Source organism: Macaca thibetana, chromosome 2, assembly GCF_024542745.1.
Source record: "Macaca thibetana thibetana isolate TM-01 chromosome 2, ASM2454274v1, whole genome shotgun sequence".
In the NCBI taxonomy this organism is placed as follows: domain Eukaryota; kingdom Metazoa; phylum Chordata; class Mammalia; order Primates; family Cercopithecidae; genus Macaca; species Macaca thibetana.
The window spans coordinates 91,305,387-91,328,542 of NC_065579.1; the positions used below are offsets into that span (position 1 = coordinate 91,305,387).

At 39.4% G+C, this 23,156-nt stretch overlaps 1 protein-coding gene across 7 annotated transcripts in view; it reads left to right on the plus strand.

Moving 5' to 3' along the window:
- GOLGA4 (golgin A4) overlaps positions 1-23,156 on the plus strand; it is a 118,974-nt gene that overhangs the window by 17,224 nt on the left and 78,594 nt on the right. For 3 of the 7 annotated variants that reach the window (XM_050780268.1, XM_050780269.1, XM_050780270.1), the window contains exons 3-6: positions 6,439-6,537; positions 13,220-13,285; positions 18,535-18,849; positions 22,577-22,624. In XM_050780268.1, the coding sequence (XP_050636225.1) occupies positions 6,439-6,537; positions 13,220-13,285; positions 18,535-18,849; positions 22,577-22,624 (528 nt within the window). The remainder of the gene's footprint in view (positions 1-6,438; positions 6,538-13,219; positions 13,286-18,534; positions 18,850-22,576; positions 22,625-23,156) is intronic. The other 4 variants (XM_050780272.1, XM_050780273.1, XM_050780271.1 and 1 more) reach the window with 3 other exon arrangements.

Genomic DNA, 23,156 nt, shown 5'->3' on the forward strand with positions numbered 1-23,156 from the left:
TACTAAGACACTAAACTTTTTTGCTAAGGCACTAAACTTTTTAGGCCCTTCCCCCAGTATTATACATGAGAGATGATAATCAAGCCTTTGTTGCCTATGAGTAAAAAGGAATCTAAAAATCACTGAAATAAATAAGTTTTTCAAGGAATTTCAAAGAAGTTTTTTCACATGGGAAAGGACTTCTAGGCTGGATGTGGTGGCTCACACCTGTAATCCCAGCAATTTGAGAGGCTTCAGCAGGAGGAATGCTTGAACCCAGGAGTTGGAGACCAGTGTGGGCAACATAGTGAGATCCTGTCTCTACCAAAAAAAAAAAAAAATCAAAAAAATTAGCCACATGTGCTGGTGTGCACCTGTGGTCCCAGCTACTTAAGAGGCTGAAGTAGGAAGATTTTTTGATCCCAGGAGGTCAAGGTTGCCGTGAGCCATGACTGTGCCACTGCACTCCACCCTTAGTGACAGAGCAAGACCCTGTCTCAAAAAAAAAAAAAAAAAAAAAAAAAGGCTGCTGGTTGTTGTTGGAAATAATCAGTCACAATGGCATGCTGCCTAACATGCTAAATCCTCCCCAGAAGACTTCAGGACTTTCGGTCAAATCGTGCTGTGATTTGACCCTTGAGGCGTCCTTGCTGTTTTAGTCACAGAAGTAGTAGATAAAACTTAAAAAACATTGAGACATGTATCTGAGTTCACAAACAAGGTAAACATCTCCGTGGGCTGAGAGGGAGTGAATCCTTGGTCCTAGAGGGTTTGGGGTTGGGACAAAGGCAGCCATTTTCAACTAGGGTTTTGTGAGAGAATTAAGCTCTGTGGAAAATGATTTGAGTAACTGCATTTTTTATTCTTCCAAGTATTGTATGAAACTATTACCATGCTATATATACATAGTAGATACATTAATTCATTGTATGCAGGCATTTGGATTTAATTTTCTCTTTGAACTCTGGTTGAGAAGGACTGGAGATGTTCTATACAGAGGAGATTTTGTGTTACAAGCTGAGAGCTAATGTGGGGCTCCTACCACTGGTGAAAGGAAGTTGAAAAAAGCTGTTGCTAACTGCTGCCTAGTGCACTCAATTGTCCATTATGGGAAACTGCTCTCCTTAGGGAGGCCTCATGACCAAGAATCGAATCCAACCTCACATTAGCTTAGTGACTGAGTTTGTGATAACCCCTATATTGCCATAAGGTAAGAAACCCGAACCAAGGCCTTGGGTATCAGATTGGCTGGATAAGGAGGGATGAGCACAGGAGGAAGGACAAAGATAATACCTTTTTCAAGATGAGCCTGTAAATGAAAATTCTAAAATAAATGTTAAGAGGGCAACCAGTAAAAACAGAGATTAAGACATATTTACTCCAGATGAAATTAAAGTAATACAACAGTCTGGAAATTACTTTAAAACAAATTTCTTCAGTAAGGAAAAGGAAGTAATCATTTTCTTAAAAAGAATAGAAAATTGTGGGAGAAAAACAGGCCAAAACAAAACTAGACTAGATGGATATGAAAAAGAACTAATTAGAAATTCTGGAAATTGGCCGGGCATGGTGGCTCATGCCTGTAATCCCAGCACTTTGGGAGGCCAAGGCGGGCAGATCACTTGAGGCTAGGAGTTCGAGACCAGCCTGGCCAACATGGCAAAAACTCATTTCTACTAATATTACAAAAATTAGCTGGGCATGGTGGCGCATACCTGTTACCCCAGCTGCTCGGGAGGCTGAGTGAGGCAGGAGAATTGGTTGAACGCAGGAGGTGGAGGTTACAGTGAGCTGAGATGGCGCCAGTGCCTGGGCGACACAGACTCCCATCAAAAAAAAAGAAAAAAGAAAAAAAAATCCTGGAAATGAAAAAAATTGATGTAAACATGTAAATCACAATAAAACTCAGACTGATGCCAGTTACAGAGAAAATTATAGAATTCAAAAAGAACACTGGCTAGGCGTGATGGCTCATGCCTGTAATCCCAGCAGTTTGGGAGGTCAAGGTAGGTGGATTGCTAGCACTCAGGAGTTTAAGATTAGCCTGGGCAACATGGCAAAACCCTGTCTCTTTATTTTCATTTAAAAAACAAAAACAAAAAGAATACTGAGTAATCCTACCAAAACCACCAAGATTAAGGAAAAATATATGATATGCCTCATAATGATGTTTCGTTCAGTGATGGACCGCATATATGACGATAAGATTATAAGATTATAATGTGTAGATTTGTGTAACCTCCCTCATCAAAAAATTGATAGATTTGTGTAACCTCCCTCATCAAAAAATTCGTTCTGATTATAATTTATTGTACATGTAATTCATGATTGTCAGTATTTTGGTGTGTAGCATACAGTTTCTGAAAGAAAACTAAAGCACAGAAGATAATATGTACCAAAAGCACTAGTGTAACAGAAAATGTCTTTAAACTTATTATAAAGTTTCAAATGTTTCTTCTGTACATATTTTAGAGAAAAATAATTATAATCTTTGTCTCATAAGATTATAATGGAGCTGAAAAAGTCCTATCGCCTAGTGACATGTAGTTATTGTAATGTGTTTGTGGTGATGCCGGTATAAACAAACCTATTGTGCTGCCAGTGGTATAAAAGCTCACAGTAATGTCCTAGGACTTCACCTTCACTCACCACTCACTCAGTGACTCACCCAGAGCAATTTCCAGTCCTGCAATCTTCATTCATGACAAGTGAGTGCCCTATAGAGTTGTGTCATTTTTTCTTTTTTACTGTAGTTTTACTATACTTTTTCTATGTTTACATAGATACTTACCATGGTAGTACAGCCGCCTGCAATATTCAGTACAGTAACATGATGGACTAGTTTGTAGTGTAGGAGCAATAGGCTCCACCATGTATCCTAGGTATGTAGTATGCTGTGCCCTCTAGGTTTGTGTAAGTATGCTTGTCCAACCCAGCTTATTTTGCTGCTGTTCTTGTTGTGTTTTGTTTTAGTCTTTTAGCAGCCTAAAGGCATGGTTTTTAGTTTCTGTCTCTAGTGATAAGTGGAAAAGAGGGATGAGGAAAGGTCCTTACTGATTCAACTAGAAACAGAAACTAAGAACCCATGACTGTATTTTCTACCTTGGACACCCCTCCATGATGTTCACGTGACAAAATGGCCTAACAGTACATTTCTCAGCATGTATCCCCTCCCTGTTGTTAAGCAATGCATGACTGTATATCCTCCACGTCTCACACTCATGTATGTATGTGTGTTTATTTAGGAAGGAAATAACAAGGTCAACAAAGACTCCTTAGGGTTTAAGGTGGCTGTCAATGGACACTAATTTTGATATACTTTTATATATACATGCATACATATATGAGAGTATGAGACATGGAGGATAGATTGAAAGCCTTCGATGCATATCTGCTGAGAGTTTCGGATAGTCTTCATGAATGTTCAGACACATATAACTTCAGTGTTGGTTCAACTGATGGCTTCAGTGGGGAACCACACAGAAGAGGTGGATTAAATCCTTAGCAGAATTGCATCTGAGTTGGTTTTCCATTTGAAGAGTTTGAGAGATGGAGTTGAGACAGAATCTTAGTGAGAATATTTAGAGAACTATTGCTTATGAGACTTTTTCAGGCATAAGAAGGAGATAACAAGGACAACAAAGACTACTTAGGCTTTGAGGTGACTGTCAGAGGACACTAATTTTGATATACTTTGCTTTTGCTAGGGTTAGAGGTCATAGTGTACATTTTTGTTTGGCAGCATCTTTTGAAATGGTGGCCATTTTTCTATGCTGGACATTAGCTTTTTTGTTTTTCTCTTAAAATTTCAAATATACTCCTGTGAAGTTTTGAATTATTTTTTAATGTGGACAAGAGTGACTTCATTACAAAAATTAACTTTGGAAGTCTAAGAAGAGTGAATTTTTTATAGCCTTTAACTTAAATTTAACATCCATTCTAAGGATAATCTGAGTTCCTGGGAGAGTAAGATTTTCAGCAGGAGTAGAAACTTGGATATGATGATACCCTAGAGCCAAAGAGGCATTTAGCATATTTTAGTATACTACTAGTACTAAAATTAAGAATTTAGTGTAAATTGCTGAATCCTGTCCAAGAAGTACTAGTTATTACGTAATATAAAAGACTTTGAAATGTTTTTCCTATTTATAATTATGATGGTCTCTAATGTAGGACCAAATGAACAGTTAGGTAAGGCTCTAGTTAGTATTCATAACTCTACAGTACTGAGATGAAAAGTTTATGTTCTTAAGCTTTTGCAGACTTTTTTTCAGATATTTATATATGATATAATATGTAATTTATCACCATATTAGATAATGTATTAACTGCCGAATTCATGTTTCAAAAAATTTTTTTTGAGGCAGGATCTCCCTCTTTTGCTCAGGCTGGAGTGCAGTGGTGTGATCACAGCTCACTGCCGGGCTTAGGCGAGCCTCCTACCTCAGCCTCCCAGGTAGCTGGGACTACAGGTGTGTGCCACCATGCCTGGCAAATTTTTTGTATTTTTTGTAGAGACGGGGTTTCATTATGTTGTCCGGGCTGGTTTTAGTTTTTGTTTGGAAATAATTATAGATTCATAGGAGGTTCTGACATCTTTTGTGGGGGAGACCCTATATATGCATCACCTATTTCTCCCCAATAGTAACACCTTATATAACCATAGTACACTGTCCAGACAAGGAAACTGACATTGGTAAACTGTGACATCCATAGAACTTATTCAAATTTTACCAGTTTTACATGCTCACATCTTCTCTGTCTCTGTGTGTGTGTGTGTGTGTGTGTGTATAATTCTATACAATTTTATCACGTGTAGATTTGTGTAACCTCCCTCATCAAAAAATTCGTTCTGATTATAATTTATTGCACATGTAATTCATGATTGTCAGTATTTTGGTGTGTAGCATACAGTTTCTGAAAGAAAACTAAAGCACAGAAGATAGTATGTACCAAAAGCACTAGTGTAACAGAAAATGTCTTTAAACTTATTATAAAGTTTCAAATGTTTCTTCTGTACATATTTTAGAGAAAAATAATGTGGTCTGTAAGTACAAATAAATGATTAAAGTGTTTTATGTTTTATTCTCTCCATGTGTTTTCATGCTATTTTTTGAATATGTAAAAATGAATGGGTCAGTATTTATAAATGTTATTCTGAGACATTGTGTTCTTTACTATGCATTTTTAAGCCCACTTTATTGAAGTGTGATTGACATGTAAAAAACTGTGCATACTTAATGTATACAATTTGATGAATTTGGTGATAAGTATACACCTGTGAAACCATCACCACCATCAAGGCCATAGGCATATCTATTACCTCCCAAAGTTTTCTCCTACCTCCACTGTTACTATTTGTGGTAGGAAGTAACATAAGATCTACTTTTCGAGAAAATTTTAGGCCAGGTGTGCTGGCTCATGCCTGTAATCCCAGCACTTGGGAGGCCGAGACAGGTGAATCGCTTGAGCTCAGGAGTTGAGACCAGCTCGGGCAATGTGGTGAAACCCCGTCTCTACAAAAAATACAAAAATTAGCAGGCGTAGTGATGTGCGCCTGTAGTCCAAGTTACTCAGGAGGCTGAGGTGGAGGATGGCTTGAGCCCAGGAGGTTGGAGGTTACAGTAAGCTGAGATTGCAATACTGTGCTTCAGCCTGGGCGATGGAGCTAGACCTTGTCTCAAAAAAAAAAATTTTTTTTAAACATTATAATACAGTATTGTTAACTGTAGGCACTATGCTATAGAGAAGATCTCGATAACTTACTTAGCTCATGTGTCTGAAACTATGTCCCGTCATGTGTTTTTTTTGTTGTTTGTTTTGTTTTGTTTTTTGAGATAGAGTCTCACTCTGTCACCCAGGCTGGAGTGCAATGGCACGATCTCGGCTTACTACAACCTCTGCCTCCCGGGTTCAAGCCATTCTCCTGCCTCAGCCTCCTGAGTAGCTGGGACTACAGGTGCGCACCACCACGCCTGGCTAATTTTTGTATTTTTAGTAGATACGGGGTTTCACCATATTGGTCAGGCTGGTCTTGAATTCCTGACGTTGTGATCTGCCCACCTCAGCCTCCCAAAGTGCAGGGATTACAGGCCTGAGTAACCACACCCAGCCCTGTATTGTTGTTAATTGGTGTTGATTTTTATAATAGAGTACCAGGCACTCTGTGTGCAGTGGTTCCTGTTGCATATATCATTTGTATGCCAATAAGCAAGTTGTTCATAGGTTGGATTTTGAGATCCTAAACTGATCACTCATCTCCATTCCTGATCTTTTCTAGCAGCTTATTATTTCTGTGGGTGGGATGGTGGTGGGGTGGTGGTGGTGATGGTGGTACTGATGTCCATTATAGTGTTATGCATGCTGCGTGGTGAGAACACTTTGCAACATGCCATTATGATTTGTTTTTCATCATTTGTTTTATTTTTATACTTTTGCTTATTACACTGAATGAGACAGCTACTAGCCGGGATGATAGCAGAGCCTGCTTTTCTCTCTGAGTATACTATCTTTGCTTTGGATTCCTCCAAACATCCTAAAACACAGAGTGACAGTGTGGTGAGTCCTTCCACCGCTTTCTGCATTCCCTTTGTGGGGAAGCAAAGTAATTTGGCAATGTAGAAGCAAATCTCATGTTACTTGCCACTTACTATCTCTCAAAGTATCTTCAGTGTCCTGTTGCTAACCCTGCTTTAAAAAAATCAGAGAGTAAATTGCTGAATTCTGATGGCTGGTGTGCTTCCTGGTAGCTTTTTAACTGCAACAAAAATAACACTGTTTTTGCTAATGTAGCTACTTTAGTAATGAAGCTGCCTTCACTTATTCTAACCTCTTTTTTTCCTAGGGAATGTTTGTTCATTAACTAAAAAAAGGTATGCAGTGCTAGATATCTCTGTTCTACTATTGATGGGAGGTTAAGAATATTTTGAAATATGACTTACGTTTTTAGGGGAAAAATTCGTTGTTATGTAAATCCATAATTAAACAGCATTGAATAGGTGGGTAGATTCTACTGTAACAGATAATTGCATCTTATTTCGCAATTACCTGTTTTTTATATATTAAACATCTGAAAGAAGAGAATTGTCTCATTTGTTTTCATCTGACTGATGTCACACGGTTTTGAATCCTGTATGTAATTTCATCTTAGGAAAGTGGATATTTTCCTATTGAAAGTATCTGGTAAGCTCATAATTTAGCAAATTAGAATTTAGAGATGTTTGCCCAGTAAGGATAGCCTTTGGTGTTAAACACTGACTGAACTGGGATTGAGATTTTTCTTTCTTTTTTAAAAAAATTGTTCCACAAATCGAGACCATCCTATTAATTACTACTAAAAAAACAGAAAGCCTTTACAATGGAGGAGAAATGTGGCAAACAGCCATGGGCGGCAGAGAGCGAGACTCCGTCTCAAAAAAAAAAAAAAAAAAAAAAAAAAAATTGTTCCACAAATCTATTAATTACAAAAACAGAAAGTTTACAATGGAGAAATGTGGCAAACACCATCAGATTGAGGTTTTTCTAAACAATAAGAATTGATTTAACTTATTAGGTAGCTGGTGATGGAAGTAGTACATTTCTGTACTTGAACCATGTAGCCAGTAAAGACTTGGTATGCATATGGCCAGCAGCAGTCTTAAATTACTTCGTAAACTCAGTTTTAGGAAAGAAAGCAGCTAGGGAGATAATGGGATTTCTAGTGATGCCTTAGCTTGGGTCTCAGGGAAAAGTGGTCTCTCCTTGGCTCTGGCTACAAGTAATATCTTATTGTTTTTAAAAACTGATTTGGGAGGGAGTCAGAAGTCCCAGTTAGAGAGACTTACTGTTTTGTTTATTTATGTATATATATTTGTTTGTGTGGGGTCTCATTCTGTTGCCCTGGCTGGAGTGCAGTGGTGCAGTCATAGCTCACTATACCCCTGGGCTCAAGCAGTCCTTCTTCCTCAGCCTCCCAAGTATGTGGGACCACAGACATACACCACCATGCCCAGCTAATCTTATTTTAATCTTTTTAGAGAGACAGTCTCACAATATTGCTCAGGCTCATCTTGAATTCCTGGCCTCAGGTGATCCTCCTGCCTCAGCCTTACAAAGTGCTGGGATTACAGACATGAGCCACTGTGTCTGGCCCAATTTACGTTGAAAAGCATAAAATGATATTGCTGTATATTTTCATGTAGTAGTAATAGAAGCTATTAAAGAGAAAAAAAAACAGAAAAGGTTCTCCTAGGGCCACTTCCATAAGTACATAAAAGTAATTTGTATTGAGTACTTATTCTGTTGTTGAAAATGCTATTAATGTTAAAGTGGAGGCTTTAGAACTTTTTTTTTTTCTTTCGAGTGAGAGGGTCTCGCTCTGATACCCAGGCTGGAGTGCAGTGGCCCGATCTCGGCTCACTGCAACCTCTACCTCCTGAGCTTAGGTGATCTGCCCACCTCAGCCTCCCAAGTAGCCGGGACCACAGGTGCATGCCACCGTACCTTGCTAACTTTTCTCTTTTTAGTAGAGATGGAGTTTCGCCATCTTGGCCAGGCTGGTCTCGAACTCAGGCTCAAGCAATCCACCTGCCTTGGCCTCCCAAAGTGCTGGAATTACAAGCTTGAGCCACCACACCCAGCCTAGTCAGAAACTTATTTCTCCCAATGGAACAAGGGAAACCATAGCATAGCCCATATTAGAATAAAAATTTAGTGAGGGTCTAATCCCTTATAGGCTCACTAGGCACTGACTTTTCCTTAGTTAAGTTTTTTGAAAAATGCAGCTGTTTACCCAAATTCTAAAATTACTGTAACCTTGGTGCTCAGCAGTCAATACAATGGTTGTTGAAAGACTGAAACAATATGTAATTGAGGACAAGCCTGGCAGGGAACCTGTGTGTGCTTTTAAGTTGAATATACTTTAAAAGAGTTTTTATCTGATTTTCCCCAGTAGAAAGTATTGGTGAGTTTTGAGTATTGACATGTATTGAGCTAGTTCTGCAGGCACCTCCCTAGGAGAAAGCCTTCAGAGGAAGCAATTGCATAAGGATTTAATATACATTTGTTGACCCCTTACTACTAGTCAGGCAGAATATTAGGTCATGGGGACTAAGATGAAAATGGTCGCGTTCTCACCATGGGACACGTATACCTGTGTAACAGACTTGCACATCCTGAACATGTACCCCTGAACTTAAAAGTTGAAGGGAGAAAAAAAGAGAAGAAAATGTAGGGCTCTGTCCTCTGAGAGTTTATAGTTTACTTTGGAGACAAACATGTCAACGTACACTGAAAGTACAAAGGAATTAAGGCTTCATAGAAAAAAAACACACACACACACACACACACAGGGATAAGGAATGTGTTAGCCTTCCAGGAACCATATAAAGCTTCACATACAGGGCTTCACAAAATTTGAAAGCTGAAAGATGAACAGAAGTTTGGCAGAAATGGAGAAGGCATTACAAGTAGTGACAGGTCTCTTAATTTTACTTCTAGAGATTCCTAATGTAAATTTACAGGGCAACTTAGGCCAATACTTTTCATAAGCTATCCTGCATTTACTTAGATATGTGGTTTAATACAGAAATTGAAATACATATGTGGGGAGAAGTTTTTAAATGTTGTTCTCTGTGTGTTTAATAGGGTGATATTTCTGACAATTGTAGGGTAGCTGGTTTTTTGTTGTTGTTGTTGTTGTTTTTGAGGCGGAGTCTCGCTCTGTCACCCAGGCTGGAGTACAGTGGTGTGATCTCGGCTCACTGCAGTCTCTGCCTCCCAGGTTCAGGTGATTCTCCTGCCTCACCCTCCCAAGCAGCTTGGATTACAGGCATTCGCCACCATGCCTGGCTAATTTTTGTATTTTTAGTAGAGACAGGGTTTTGCTATGTTGGCCAGGCTGCTCTTGAACTCCAGACCTCAGGTGGTCCGCCTGCCTCGGTCTCCCAAAGTGCTGGGATTATAGGTGTGAGCCTCTGAACCCGGCCAGTGTAGCTTTTTTTTTTTTTTTTTTTTTCCCGAGGTGGAGTCTCACTCTGTCGCCCAGGCTGGAGTGCAATGGCGTGATCTCGGCGCATTGCAGCCTCCGCCTCCAGGATTAAAGTGATTCTCCTGCCTCAGCCTCCCCAGTAGCTGGGACTACAGGTGCATGCCACCACGACGATTTTATAAAAAATATAATTTTTATATTTTTAGTAGAGACGGAGTTTCACGATATTGGCCAGGCTGGTCTTGAACTCCTTACCTCAGGTGATCTACCTGCCTCCGCCTCCCAAGGTGCTGGGATTACAGGCATGAGCCACCGTGCCAGCCCAATGTAGCTTTTTTGTATGGACCACAATCATGTGTCGAGTCATTTACTTCAAACAGAATATGGACTCTTGCTGTTCTTCCTCTTAAGCTAAATATTTTATGGAGCCCCTTCATTTCCTTTCTCCATAATTGGTCCATTAATTTTCAATATATTAACTGACCAAGAGAATTGATGATCTCTATAAAGTATGTTTTGTATTTTATGCAGTTGTCGCCAACCTTTTTGGGACCAGGGACTGGTTTCATGGAAGACAGTTTTTCCATGAACTGGAGGCACAGGGATGGTTTTGGGATGATTTGAGTGTATTACATTTACTGTGTACTTTATTTCTGTTATTATTACATTGTAATATGTAATGAAGTAATTATACAACTCACGACAATGTAGAATCAGTGGGAGCCCTTAGCTTGTTTTCCTGCAATTAGATGGTCCCTTCTGAGGGTGATGGGAGACAGTGACAGATCATCAGGCATTACATTCTCATTAAGACCACACAACCTAGATCCTTCGCATGCACAGTTCACAGCAGGGTTCACACTTCTATGAATATCTAATGTCATCACTGATCTGATAGTAGACAGAGCTCAGGTAGTAATGCGAGTGATAGGGAGCAGCTGTAAATGCAGATGAAGTTTCGCTTGCTCACTCACTGCTCTCCTCCTGCTGTGTGGCCCCGTTCCTAAAAGGCCATGAGTTGATACTGGACTGTGGTCCAGATATTTGTGACCCCTCTTTTATAATGTGTAGTATATTATATTTTTAGACCTAGAAGGCATTCATTGTGATGTTACATGGATAGATGCCGTGTATACAACTGGAAGATAAAAGTTAATTCCTATGTTCTCCCAACCTTTCTTCCCTATCTAACTTTAAGGAAATGTCTTAGACTGATAAAATTTGAAAGCTTTTTATTAGAGGGAAGAGGAGGTACTTAAAGTTTGTCTTTATTAGGGAAAAGTTGAAACATATTACAAAAGTGGGGATAGTGTTGGTACAAGAACCCCTCCCCATATCCATTACCGAATGCCAATAATTAATAACTCATGGCCATCTTGTTTTATCTATTACCCTAACCCCACACTTCCCTGACCACACCACTACCATCTTGCCTACTTGTGCAGCTCCCCCTGGCTTCCCCACTCCCACCCCATTGGGTATTTGAAGCAAATTTCAGAAGTTCTGTTCCATCAGTAAATATTTTGGTATATATCTCTAAAACAGTGCTTCCCAACCTCCAGGCACAGGTCCGTGGCCCGTTAGGAACTAGGCTGCACAGCAGGAGGTAAGAGGCAGGCAAGCAAGTGAAGCTTCATCTGCATTTACAGCTGTTCTCCATCACCTACATTACCACCTGAGCTCTGCCTCCTGTTAGATCAGTGATGATATTAGATTCTCATAGGAGTGCGAACCCTGTTATGAACTGCGCATGCGAGGGATCGAGGTTGTGTGCTCCTTATGATAATCTAATGCCTGATGATCTGTCACTGTCTCCCATCACCCCCAGGTGGGATCGTCTAGTTGTAGGAAAACAAGCTCAGGGCTCCCACTGATTGTATAGTATGGTGAGTTGTATAATTATTTATTATACATTACAGTGTAATAACAATAGAAATTAAGTGCATAATAAATGTAATGCACTTGAATCATCCCAAAACCATCCCTGCACCTCTGGTCTGTAGAAAAATTGTCTTTCATGAAACCCGTCCCTGATGCCAGAAAGGTTGGGGACCACTACTCTAAAAGATAAAGATGTCTGGGCATGGTGGCTCACGCTTGTAATCCCAGCATTTTGGGAGGCTGAGAAGGGCAGACCACCTGAGACCAGCCTGGACAACATGGGGAAACCCTGTTTCTATAAAAAGTACAAAAATTAGCTAGACATGGTAGTGCACACCTGTAGTCCCAGCTACTGAGGAGGCTGAGGTTAGAGGATCCTTTGAGGCTGGGAGGTTGAGGCTGTAGTCAGCTGTGAGCATGCCACTGCACTGCAGCTTGGGCAATAGAGCAAGACCCTGTCTCAGAAAAAAAGGATTAAAAAATTTTAGCCACAATATTATTTATCACACCTAAAAATTAGTAATTTCTTACCATCAAACTACCTAATCAGTGTTCAAAAAGTAGAAAACACCTTTGCAAAACTGCAAAATGCAAGATGTAACTACTGAAACATAGTGGCTGGCATTTGGTGGAATGGTTTTGTTGAAAACATGGAAGTTATTTTATCATGAGTTACTTCTATAGTTCTAACTAATTTTAGTTAGACAGTGAATTATAAATGCAATGTAGAATTTTGAACCTCAAAGAATCTCATCTAGTATCATGAAATCTATGCTAGTATGATGTAATCGGTAGAATGTTGCTTAACTGGGAGCCTTTGGCATACCAACAGAACAGAATAAAACAAAAATCTTTCACATCTGGAAGAAGAGGTTTTTAAGTTCTTCTGAAAATTATTATTTCATTTAGATTGCTAACTTCAAATGAATGAGGCATTACCATTTCTTGCTGTCAATATATTTTTCAGAGCTTAGCCCAAATAACTTTGAGTATTATTTTATTGTAGGAAAAAATTGACATTACTTACTTTTCTGGATAGTTTTCTGTTTGAGTGAGATTTGTTAATTGATTCCCTGATGTTGATTTTTGTTATGGGGGAAAAACTAGGGACATAATGAGAAGAGGTATGTGACTAGCTTGAAATAGGTTTTGCTACATACTAATCTTTGCTGTTGAGTTCTATGTATTACAGCAAAATGAATTTTCTAAAATACTTACCATACTACAATAGTTTTGCCTTGCATGAAAACATTCTAATAAATGAACAATTACTAATTTTGTTTAGTAGATAAATGTATCTAATAGATCTTGGTATATGGGCTTTATTCTTAACAGTTTTAAACCTTTAGTTTTTTGTTCTTTTGCTTTACAATGTTTCTTTCTTTTTCTTAGAATGCATCTACTCATGCCTCGAAATCTCCTGACAGTGTTAATGGAAGTGAACCAAGCATTCCTCAGGTCTGTTACTAATTGTTATTTTAGAAAATAACAAGTCATTTCAGAGTGTTGGTCAGTCTATATTAGTTATTAGCATCTGACTTCACATTGAAATGGCGATGTCCAAATATTCAATACAGTGTATATGGTAATACGGGTTTGCTCATGGTTTCTTGGAAAAAGTTTTAAATGAAAGCAGGATTGTATTATTTCTCATTTTAAAAATTAATGTGAAGCCAGGCACTGTGGCTCATGCCTGTCTGTAATCTCAGCACTTTGGGAGGCTGAGGTGGGCGGATCACTTGAGGCCAAGAGTTCAAGACTAACCTAGCCAACATGGCGAAACTCTGTCTCTACTAAAAATAGAAAAAGTCAGCTGGGAGTGGCACATGCCTGAAATCCCAGCTACTTAGGTGGCTGAAGCGTGAGAATCACTTGAACCCAGGAGGCATACGTTGCCGTGAGCTGAGTTTGTGCCGCTGCACTCCAGCCTGGGCGACAGAGTGAGACTCCAAAAAAAAAAAAGGATAATAATAATTATGAGAAAGTAAAAACTTTTTGAAAAACTGTGATCTGAGTTTATAGTTACAAAAGATCATGGAGGTAGCCATATTGAGAGACATACTGAGTTATATAAGGTGGAAGGGGAATATAAAGGAATGAGATCTTTTAAAGTATTCTCTACTTTAAAGTGTATTTTACTACTAGAGTTTAGGTTGTCCTTGATTTTAAAAAGTTATTTATAGAGAGGGGCTCAAGTCTTTTTTTTTTTTTTGAACCCTTCCAAAAAAGAAAAAAAAAATCATTGTGATAGCAGGCTGGGTGTGCTGGTTCATGCCTGTTATCCCAGTACTTTAGGAGGCCAAGGTGGATGGATCGAGACCGGCCCAGCCAACATAGCGGAACCCTGTCTCTACTGAAAAAACACAAAAATTAGCTGGGTGTGGTGGTATGCGCCTGTAATCCCAGCTATTCAGGGGACTGAGGCATGATAATTGCTTGAGCCTGGGAGTGGAGGCTGCAGTGAGCTGAGATTGTACCACTGTGCTCCAGCTTGGATGACAGAGTGAGACCCTGTCTCAAGGAAAAAAAAAAACCTTGTGATAGCAGTGTTGGAGATGAACATTTGTTTACTTTGGTTTTAGTGATGACTATTGTCATTATCCTGTCTGTTCTTAGTAGTCCCTAATGTAAAATAGTAGTATTTCTAATTCTGCGAACCCAGGGCATGAGTCTAGACAAGTTGATTTATGAGCTAAATGATTCGTGAACTAAATTACCTAGACAAAACATTCGGAAGTATTGTCTAACAAATGTTTAAATGAGCTTCCCAAACTCCGTGGATGGGTGTCATGTGAGCTTAGATCCTCATAACTGTCAGTGAGGCTGGTCAGGTTCTGGGGACAGCCCAAGTCCCTGGGTCTGTTAACTCTGGTCTTGAGCAGCCACTCCAGTTAATCCCAAATTCTTTACAAATACATAATTTTCTATAAGTTCCATGAAGTAGGGGTAAAATATTGGGAGGCATCAGTCTAAACAGCACTGTACTGAACATATCCAGTGATCTTTAAATGATACTATTACAGAGTATGATTTAAAATGTATATTTTCTTTTCTTTTCTTTTCTTTTGAGACAGAGTTTCACTCTTTGCCCAGGCTGGAGCGTAATGGCATGATCTCGCCTCACTGCAATCTCTGCCTCCCGGGTTCAAGCGATTTTCATGCCTCAGCCTCCCAAGTAGCTGGGATTGCAGGCTCCTGCCACCACGGCAGGCTAATTTTTTGTATTTTTAGTACAAACAGGGTTTCACCATGTTGGCCAGTCTGCTCTTGAACTCCTGACCTCAGGTGATCCAGCCGCCTTGGCCTCCCAAAGAGCTGGGATTACAGGCATGAGCCGTCGCACCCAGCCTGAAATGCGTATTTTCTTCTCTCATGGAATAGTCCAAAAAGACTATAGTTATGAATGCAAAAACTTGAATGAGTTAACTTTATAACAAATTCAGAATTTTAATTAAGACAAAGAGTGAATGTAGGTGATATTCAGGAAATAAGCTCACTGAGGGCTTTGCACTTTCTTAAATATTACAGATATTTTCTTAAAAAATAAAATGGTATTTATTGTGTACTGTGTATTAGACATATATGAAACATTTTACATATATGATCTCATTCATTCTCATAACAAAAAGATGCCTTCCCTCAGTTTTTTTTTTTTTGAGACAGGGTCTCTCTCTGTCACCCAGGCTGTAGTGCAGTGGTGCAGTCATAGCTCACTGCAACCTCAAACTCCTGGGCTCAAGCAGTGCTCTCACCTCAGCCTCCCAGGTGACTGGGATTACAAATGTGAACCATCACATTTGGCTTGTTTACTTTTATTTTAAACAAATTTCTGAAAAGTTGATTTTGGGTTTAGCAAATTAAAAACTGTATATACACGAAGCGAGGGGGAAATGCTTACTGTATTTGAGCATATTGACAGCAGCAGGAAACCATAGTTCACAGCAAGGTTGAAGACATGGTAGAAAGCACACCCTAGAGTTCTTAAAACATAGCAGCCTGTGGACCCTCTTATGTGTGGGGCAAAGTATCCTACATAGATTGAACATTCCTAATCCAAAAATCTGAAATCCATAATGCTTCAAAATCTGAAACTTTTTCAGTACCCACATGATGCCACAAGTGGAAAACTTCACACCTCACGTCGTGATGAGTTGGAGTCAAAATACTGGCGTACAACATAGTTTATTCAGTGTTCCCAAGGGAAAAAAGACTCTCCCCACCCTCTAGCTGTAAGATTTTCTTTTCCAGGCATACCCAGATTCTCTCATATGAGTATGTCCACAAAGGGTTACAACAGTGGCACATATGCAAGCCAGATGGCGCCAAGGGCAGGTTCCCCATGATGCTCCACATGGTTCCAAGACTTACGTGCTTTACTTGCTGTTTTTTTTTTCCCTTCTTCTCTGCTCTGTTGTATGAAGATTTGTTGAAAATGTCAAAAAGGCCTGCAGAGGCCCAGCGTGTTGGCTCACGCCTGTAATACTGGCACTTTGGGAGGCTGAGGTGGGCAAATCACCTGAGGTCAAGAGTTAGAGACCAGGCCGGCCAACATGGTGAAACCTCCTCTCTACTGAAAATATAAAAATTAGTCTGGTGTGGTGGCACGTGCCTGTATTCCCAGCTACTTGGAAGGCTGAGGCACGAGAATCACTTGAACCTGAGAGGCGGAGGTTGCAGTGAGCTGAGATCACGCCACTGCACTGCAGCCTGGGCAACAGAGCAAGACCATGTCTCAAAAAAGAAAAAAAAAAAAATTAAGGCATCCAGCAGAATGCCTCCTCCTCCCTAGTGGACCCATTTCCTGGTCCCTCAGTTGCTTCTGGTGTTTCTTTTTACGTAAAAAAAAAAAGAAAGTACAGCGTAGAGTAACTTTTCAATCAAAACACAGCATCGTAGATAGAGACTGAAAGCTTACCATTGTTTGTTCTTGCTGTTGCTTAACAGCTATTACAGATATTCTGATGTTACTACTGTGCTGCTTAGTTACCCTGAACATGGTTTTTTTTTTTTTTTTACTGTGTTAATGGTATGTCATGTATATATTTCTTTTACTGTGAAGTACTTATGGGTGAATAAGCGTAAGAAAAGTATTGCTTATCAGTAGCATGTAAGTTCAGAGTCAGGAGTGATGGTGGTGCCAGACAACCACAGATTGTATTTGTGGCTGAAATTGTGACACCTTTGCTTTCTAATGGTTCAGTGTGCACACTGTTTCATGTACAGAAATGATTAAAAATATGATAAAAAATTACCTTCAGGCTATGTGTATAAGGTGTATATGAAACATAAATGAATTTCATGTTTAGACTTGGGTTTCATCCCCATGACATCTCACTATGTATATGCAGATATTCCAAAATCTGGTTCCAAGGTTTTTGGATAAGGAGTACTTAGTCAAAATGAGTTCACAATATACATATTGTTTTATAATTTGACCTTTCCCATTTAATAGTATATCTTGAACTTGTTTCCATATATTATTGTTTATTTTTAACTTTTTTTTGAAAATACTTTATAGCCCAGGACATACTTTTCAAGTTGCCTTGGGGAGTGCTCTCCATATACTATAATTTATAAACTGTATCCTGTAATGATAAACGTTTGGGTTATTTCCAGTTTTTACTCTTTTAAACCACCTGTGATATATCTGGGTGTATGAAGGGCATGGGGCATATTATCTGCTCTTACTCCTACCTTGCCCAGTATTATTAAATCTCTAGAATCTGTGAACAGAACATTTCTGTTTTGATTTTTTAAACTCTAGACTGAAGAGAATCTTTTTTTTTTCCTGTGTTTTTTGCCTCCACATGATGTCAGATTCCCTGGAGTATTTCACTCCTGGCACCTTTGAGATCATACAGTGACCCTGTTGTTAGCTAATGAGAATGAGCTTCTAGGAGACATCGTTGAATATTGACTGCTGTGACCTGAACAAAATAATACTGCTTAGAACAGTTAGTTGAATTAGGTCATATTATTTTTCATTGTGACTAAATTAATTTGTTGTTATTCCACTTAATTAGGAGGACAGGTCTTGCTTATCACTGTCTAACATTGGAGTTACTGATCTGTGCAGAGGGACTCTAACTCAGACCTTTCAACTGTCCTCCATGATTTGTTAATGCCTATTTTTATTCCTAATAGACAAATGGTAAGTAGAGCAGAGTTGGCTGTTACTAGTCAACTCTGCCTCACGTTCCCTTATTAAACAAAGTGGATTCATTACATATTACCCTCCCCCTGCCCCAATTCGCCTCTTTTCTTGAGAATGATCAAGCATCACTACATCCATAAAGACCCTCCAGATAAAGCCCACTCGAGTTCAGTTACACACTTCACATTTCATGGTACATACCTACATTTTAGACACTGGATATGCAGATGGTCACTACCTTCAAGGATCTTACGGTTTAGTGGATGAATCCTCACAATACACTTGTGAAGTCAGCTTGGAAAGTACTGCTTTTTTCTTTCTTACAGATGTGCAAACTGAAGGAGAGTGACTTACTGAAGGGCATGCACCCCAGTCCTCTGACTCCAGGTCCAACAATTTTTCAGCAATAACCAAGTGTCTTGTTTTTCAGAAAACAATGTATTATGTAAAATGTCAGGAATATAAATTCAACTTGTTAGAACTTTTATTAGATTATTGCTGGTGATAGGGGTAATTATTTTAATCCACACATTCTGTTGGGTTTTGGTTGCAGTCAGGTGACACACAGTCTTTTGCACAGAAGCTCCAGCTCCGGGTGCCCTCCGTGGAGTCTTTGTTTCGAAGTCCAATAAAGGAATCTCTATTCCGGTCTTCTTCTAAAGAGTCTTTGGTACGAACATCTTCCAGAGAATCCCTGAATCGACTTGACCTGGACAGTTCTACTGCCAATTTTGATCCACCCTCCGATATGGATAGCGAGGCTGAAGACTTGGTAGGGAATTCAGACAGTCTCAACAAAGAACAGTTGATTCAGCGGTTGCGAAGAATGGAACGAAGCTTAAGTAGCTACAGAGGAAAATATTCTGAGGTAGGAGCATGATCTTTTTGCCTGTACAAAAATTTCTTCCGCTTGTTCTCTCATTCACATTACTGTATTGCTTTACTCCTGTGATTGGCTAAACTGTTAATTCCCTAGATATATCCTGGTTACTAATGGTATGTAGTTTGTGGCAATATTTAGTTAAAGACTTTCAATATCTAGTTAAGTAAAGACAGAGGCCCTTTGGCAAGACTCTTGGTAAAAGTTTGGAAAAGATTGTTGTCTGTAGCCTTCTGGTTCTTATATTCTGTTCCCCTCTCCTTTTGTAGTCCCTCTGTTCAAGGTCACTTGAACACCCAGTGTGGAGTTCATCTTCTGTTCTCATATCCTCTCCTTTATTCCTCTCTAACTGATGCGACTCCAAAATGACCTCATCCTGCCAATGAGGTTCCCATTATTACTGACTCTAAAATTGTTTTAGGTAGCCTGATTATCTGACAGATTTGGTTCGTTCTCATTGTACCTACATTTAAACCTTTGCCTTGGATCAATCTTTTCATTGCTAAACCCGTGAGAATGACACTCCTTGTTTGGTCTAAGGGAGGAAGGAAGTCAGTGCTAGTCCATTTCGCTTTTCAATCCTTTAGGAATGTAGCATCTTCCTTTCAGGCTAAATTTTATTTGTTGCCCTCCCTCAATTCCCTCTGCATCCTATGCAGTTAAAACAGTTCTTTCTTAGGAAAGCCTTTTTGGAGTAAGTTGTCCATATCTTTTTGTTTGTTTGTCTTAAAATGTGTAATGTCTTATGGTTTGTAAATCACCATTGTAGTTAATTTTAATTAATGAATACTAAAGTTCAGAGTCAGTATGTTAAAGATGGCTGTAACTTCTGTTTCCAATTATGACTATGAGTAATTTTATCCTACAACCAAAAACAAAACAAAAACCCAAATGAAATATACAATATAAGATATCTTTTTAAACTATGAAGTGCTGACAAAATAGGAAGCAATTATCAGGCTTAAATATATAGGCTGGCTGGAACCCACCCAGAGATATAAAGAAGGCATTAAAGCCATGTATGTCATGAGGCACTTGTAGAATCAAGCATCTTTTTCCTTTACATTTTTTTAACTTTTATTTTTAAATTTCTACCAAAGTTAATAATGGTCATGAATCTTTAGTCTTGTTTCTTCACTAACTTAACCATGGCTTTTAGTTTGAAGCTGGGGTAGTAGTATTTAAATATGCTAGACACTGTGTATTTTATATTTATTTGTTGTTGTTGTTTTTGAGACAGGGTCTCACTTTGTTGCCCAGGCTGGAGTGCAGTGGCTCAAACACGGCTCATTGGAGCTTCAACTTCCCAGGCTCAAGCGATCCTTCAGCCTCAGCCCCAGCCCTGTCAAGTAGCTGGGACTACAGGCGCAGACCACCACACCCAGCTAATTTTTGTATTTTTTCATAGAGATGAGGTTTTGCTATGTTGCCCAGGCTGGTCTCGAACTCCTGAGGTCAAGCGATCCTCCCGCTTCAGCCTCCCAAGGGCTGTTCTTATAGGCATGAGCCACTACACCTGTCCTGTATATTTTATATTTATAATGTCATGTAATATTGTACCATTCCTATAGATGTTAATTAGCTCAATTTTGTAGAAAAAGAATTGGAGAGTCATAGTAACTTGCTGATGTTGCCTGGTAACTTGCTTATGGTCGGACAGGTTGTAGTTGCAGAGTCTGGATTTGATTTTAGGTCTTTCTGGTTGTTTCTAGTATTCTGTGCTGTCTCAGAGTCAGGCAGCTTATTGGGATCAAAAGAACTCATAGACTTTGTCTCTACCTCTCTTTGGCATAGTTAGTGCCTAGGATGAAATAATGTTGTAAATGACATCTGATTCTTGGGTTACTCTTCCACACACACCACCCCCCTCCACCCGTTTTTTGAGCACCATTTTTCTTTTTCTTTTATTTTTAGTTCAGGGATACATATTCAGAATGTGCAGGATTGTTACACTGGTAAATGTGAACACCATTTTTCTATTTTTTGTGAGATGGAGTCTCACCCTGTAGCCCAGGGTGGAGTTCAGTGGTGTGATCTCGGCTCACTGTAACCTCTGCCTCCTGGGTCCTGGGTCAAGCAGTTCTCCTGCCTCACCCTACAAGCATGCGCCACCATGCCCAGCTAATTTTTGTGTTTTTAGTAGAGAGAGGGTTTCACCATGTCAGCCAGCCTGGTTTCCAACTCCTGACCTTGTCATCTGCCCACTTCGGCCTCCAAGAGTGCTGGGATTACGGGCTTGAGCCACCACGCCCGGCTGTGACCACCGTTTTTCTGTGTGGTGTTATGATAATAGTAAGCGGAGAGTCCTGGTCTTAGGCAGAATTTTGTTTTTTATATTATTTGTTGCTAGACTCACCTTCCATTGCTGCTTTTTTTTTTTTTTTTTTTTGAGACAAGGTCTCACTCCTTCACCCAGGCTGGAGTGCAGTGGCGTGATCACAGCTCACCTTGCAGTCTTGAGTTCCCAGGGTTAGGTGATTCTCCCACCTCAGTCTCCTGAGTATCAGGGACCACAGGCACACACCACCACGCCTGGCTAATTATTTTGTATTTTTGGTAGAGATGGCATTTTGCCATTTTTGCCCAGGCTGGTCTCCAGCTCCTGGGCTCAAGCAGTCCTCCTGTCCTGGCCTCTCAAAGGGCTGGGATTACAGGTATGAGCCACCATGCCTGGCCCTATTGCTGCCTGTCTTTTGATTCAGGATATCACTAGTGGCATTTGGGGGACGCAACAGCCTTCCAAGGTAAATGGCAAAGCTCTAATAGGGGATGCTTCCTCTTAAATCTGCAGCTTATCTCTTTAGCACTTCCAAAGTAGGGTCCAAAGAATTCACTGGAGCCATGTACTTAGCCTTCAGATGAGTAACGCTTTTTTTTTTTTAAATTATAATAGAGACAAGGTCTCACTAAATTGCCCAGGCTGGTCTCGAACTCTTGGGCTCAAGTGATCCTTCTACCTTGGCCTCTCAAAACGTTGGGATTACAGGCATGAGCCACTGTACCCGGCCCTAGATGAGTAATGTTTTATAACTTATAGGCTGAAAAGATTTGTTAATCCATAATTTCATCAGGGTGTGCTAGAATGTTTAAATACCGTATTTAGGTTAAATGGTTAAATATCTCTTTAAGGACTTGAATTACCAGTTTTCATCTGTTGATTATGAGGTTCTTTGCTTAGATTTTTGCAGAGCTATAGTCACAGACCCTATAACCAGAAGGAACTTTTAGAAATCAATTACATGATCTATTATAGTCCAAAGCAGAAAAATCGCCTGGTGAGCTCATTAAAACATAGTTTCCTGTCTCTCCACACCCTTCCCAAATCTTATTCAGTTAGATTGGGGTGGGGCCCAAGAATTTCTGTTTCAAGCAAACTTGCAGGTGATGCTATTGCTGATTTAGTCTGTGACTATAGTTTGAGTAGCCTCCTGCCTTTAGGCAAGCTGGCTTGAATCACCACCTGTGAATTAGGTACTAAAATTTAGAGGTATATCTCTAAGATGAAGTCATATGGAGATTTAATGTCTGTCAAATTTACATTTTGTTTTTTAGAAATGTATGTCCTATGTTAGTTTTGACTGTCATGCATCTAATTAGGTTATCTTACAAGAACTCTTATAATTTATTTTTTGACTTTCATAAAGAGAATTTTTTAGTGGACTTTAGAATAATTGCATTTATTTAAGAATGACTAATGTTGATGACTATATTTTAGCTTGTTACAGCTTATCAGATGCTTCAGAGAGAGAAGAAAAAGCTACAAGTAAGTCATTTGTCGACTGTATTATTAAGTCATAATTTTTAAATCAGAAAGATCTTACATAGTAAGGTATTTCTAACCCTTCCTTTTAAATAATTGTGCGTATGAACAAAGTATTAAACTTGTTTTAACATTATTGGAGGTTTTGATAAAGAGAAAGTGAATGAGATCCCAGAGATTTTACCTCTGTTAAGGATGAGCTTCCTTGAGTTACAGATCTCTGTAATGTTTAAGAAGTTAGAATTTACAGCATGCCTCTCTCAAGCATGTTTTCTAGTGTCTCAGTCTATAGGTTGCTTTCTTGTTTTAGTAGTAAAGACATGTCTAACCTTCCATGCAGAGTGGTAACACCAGTTATTTATTGTTAATTCAATGTTCTAGTTGTCCGTAGAACATAGGAAATAAGATGATTGCAAGGAGTTTTTAATTTATTTGATAATGTTTTCTTTCTTTTTTCTTTGAGATGGAGTCTCGCTCTGTCACCCAGGCTGGAGTGCAGTGGTGTGATCTCGGCCCACTGCAACCTCTGCCTCTC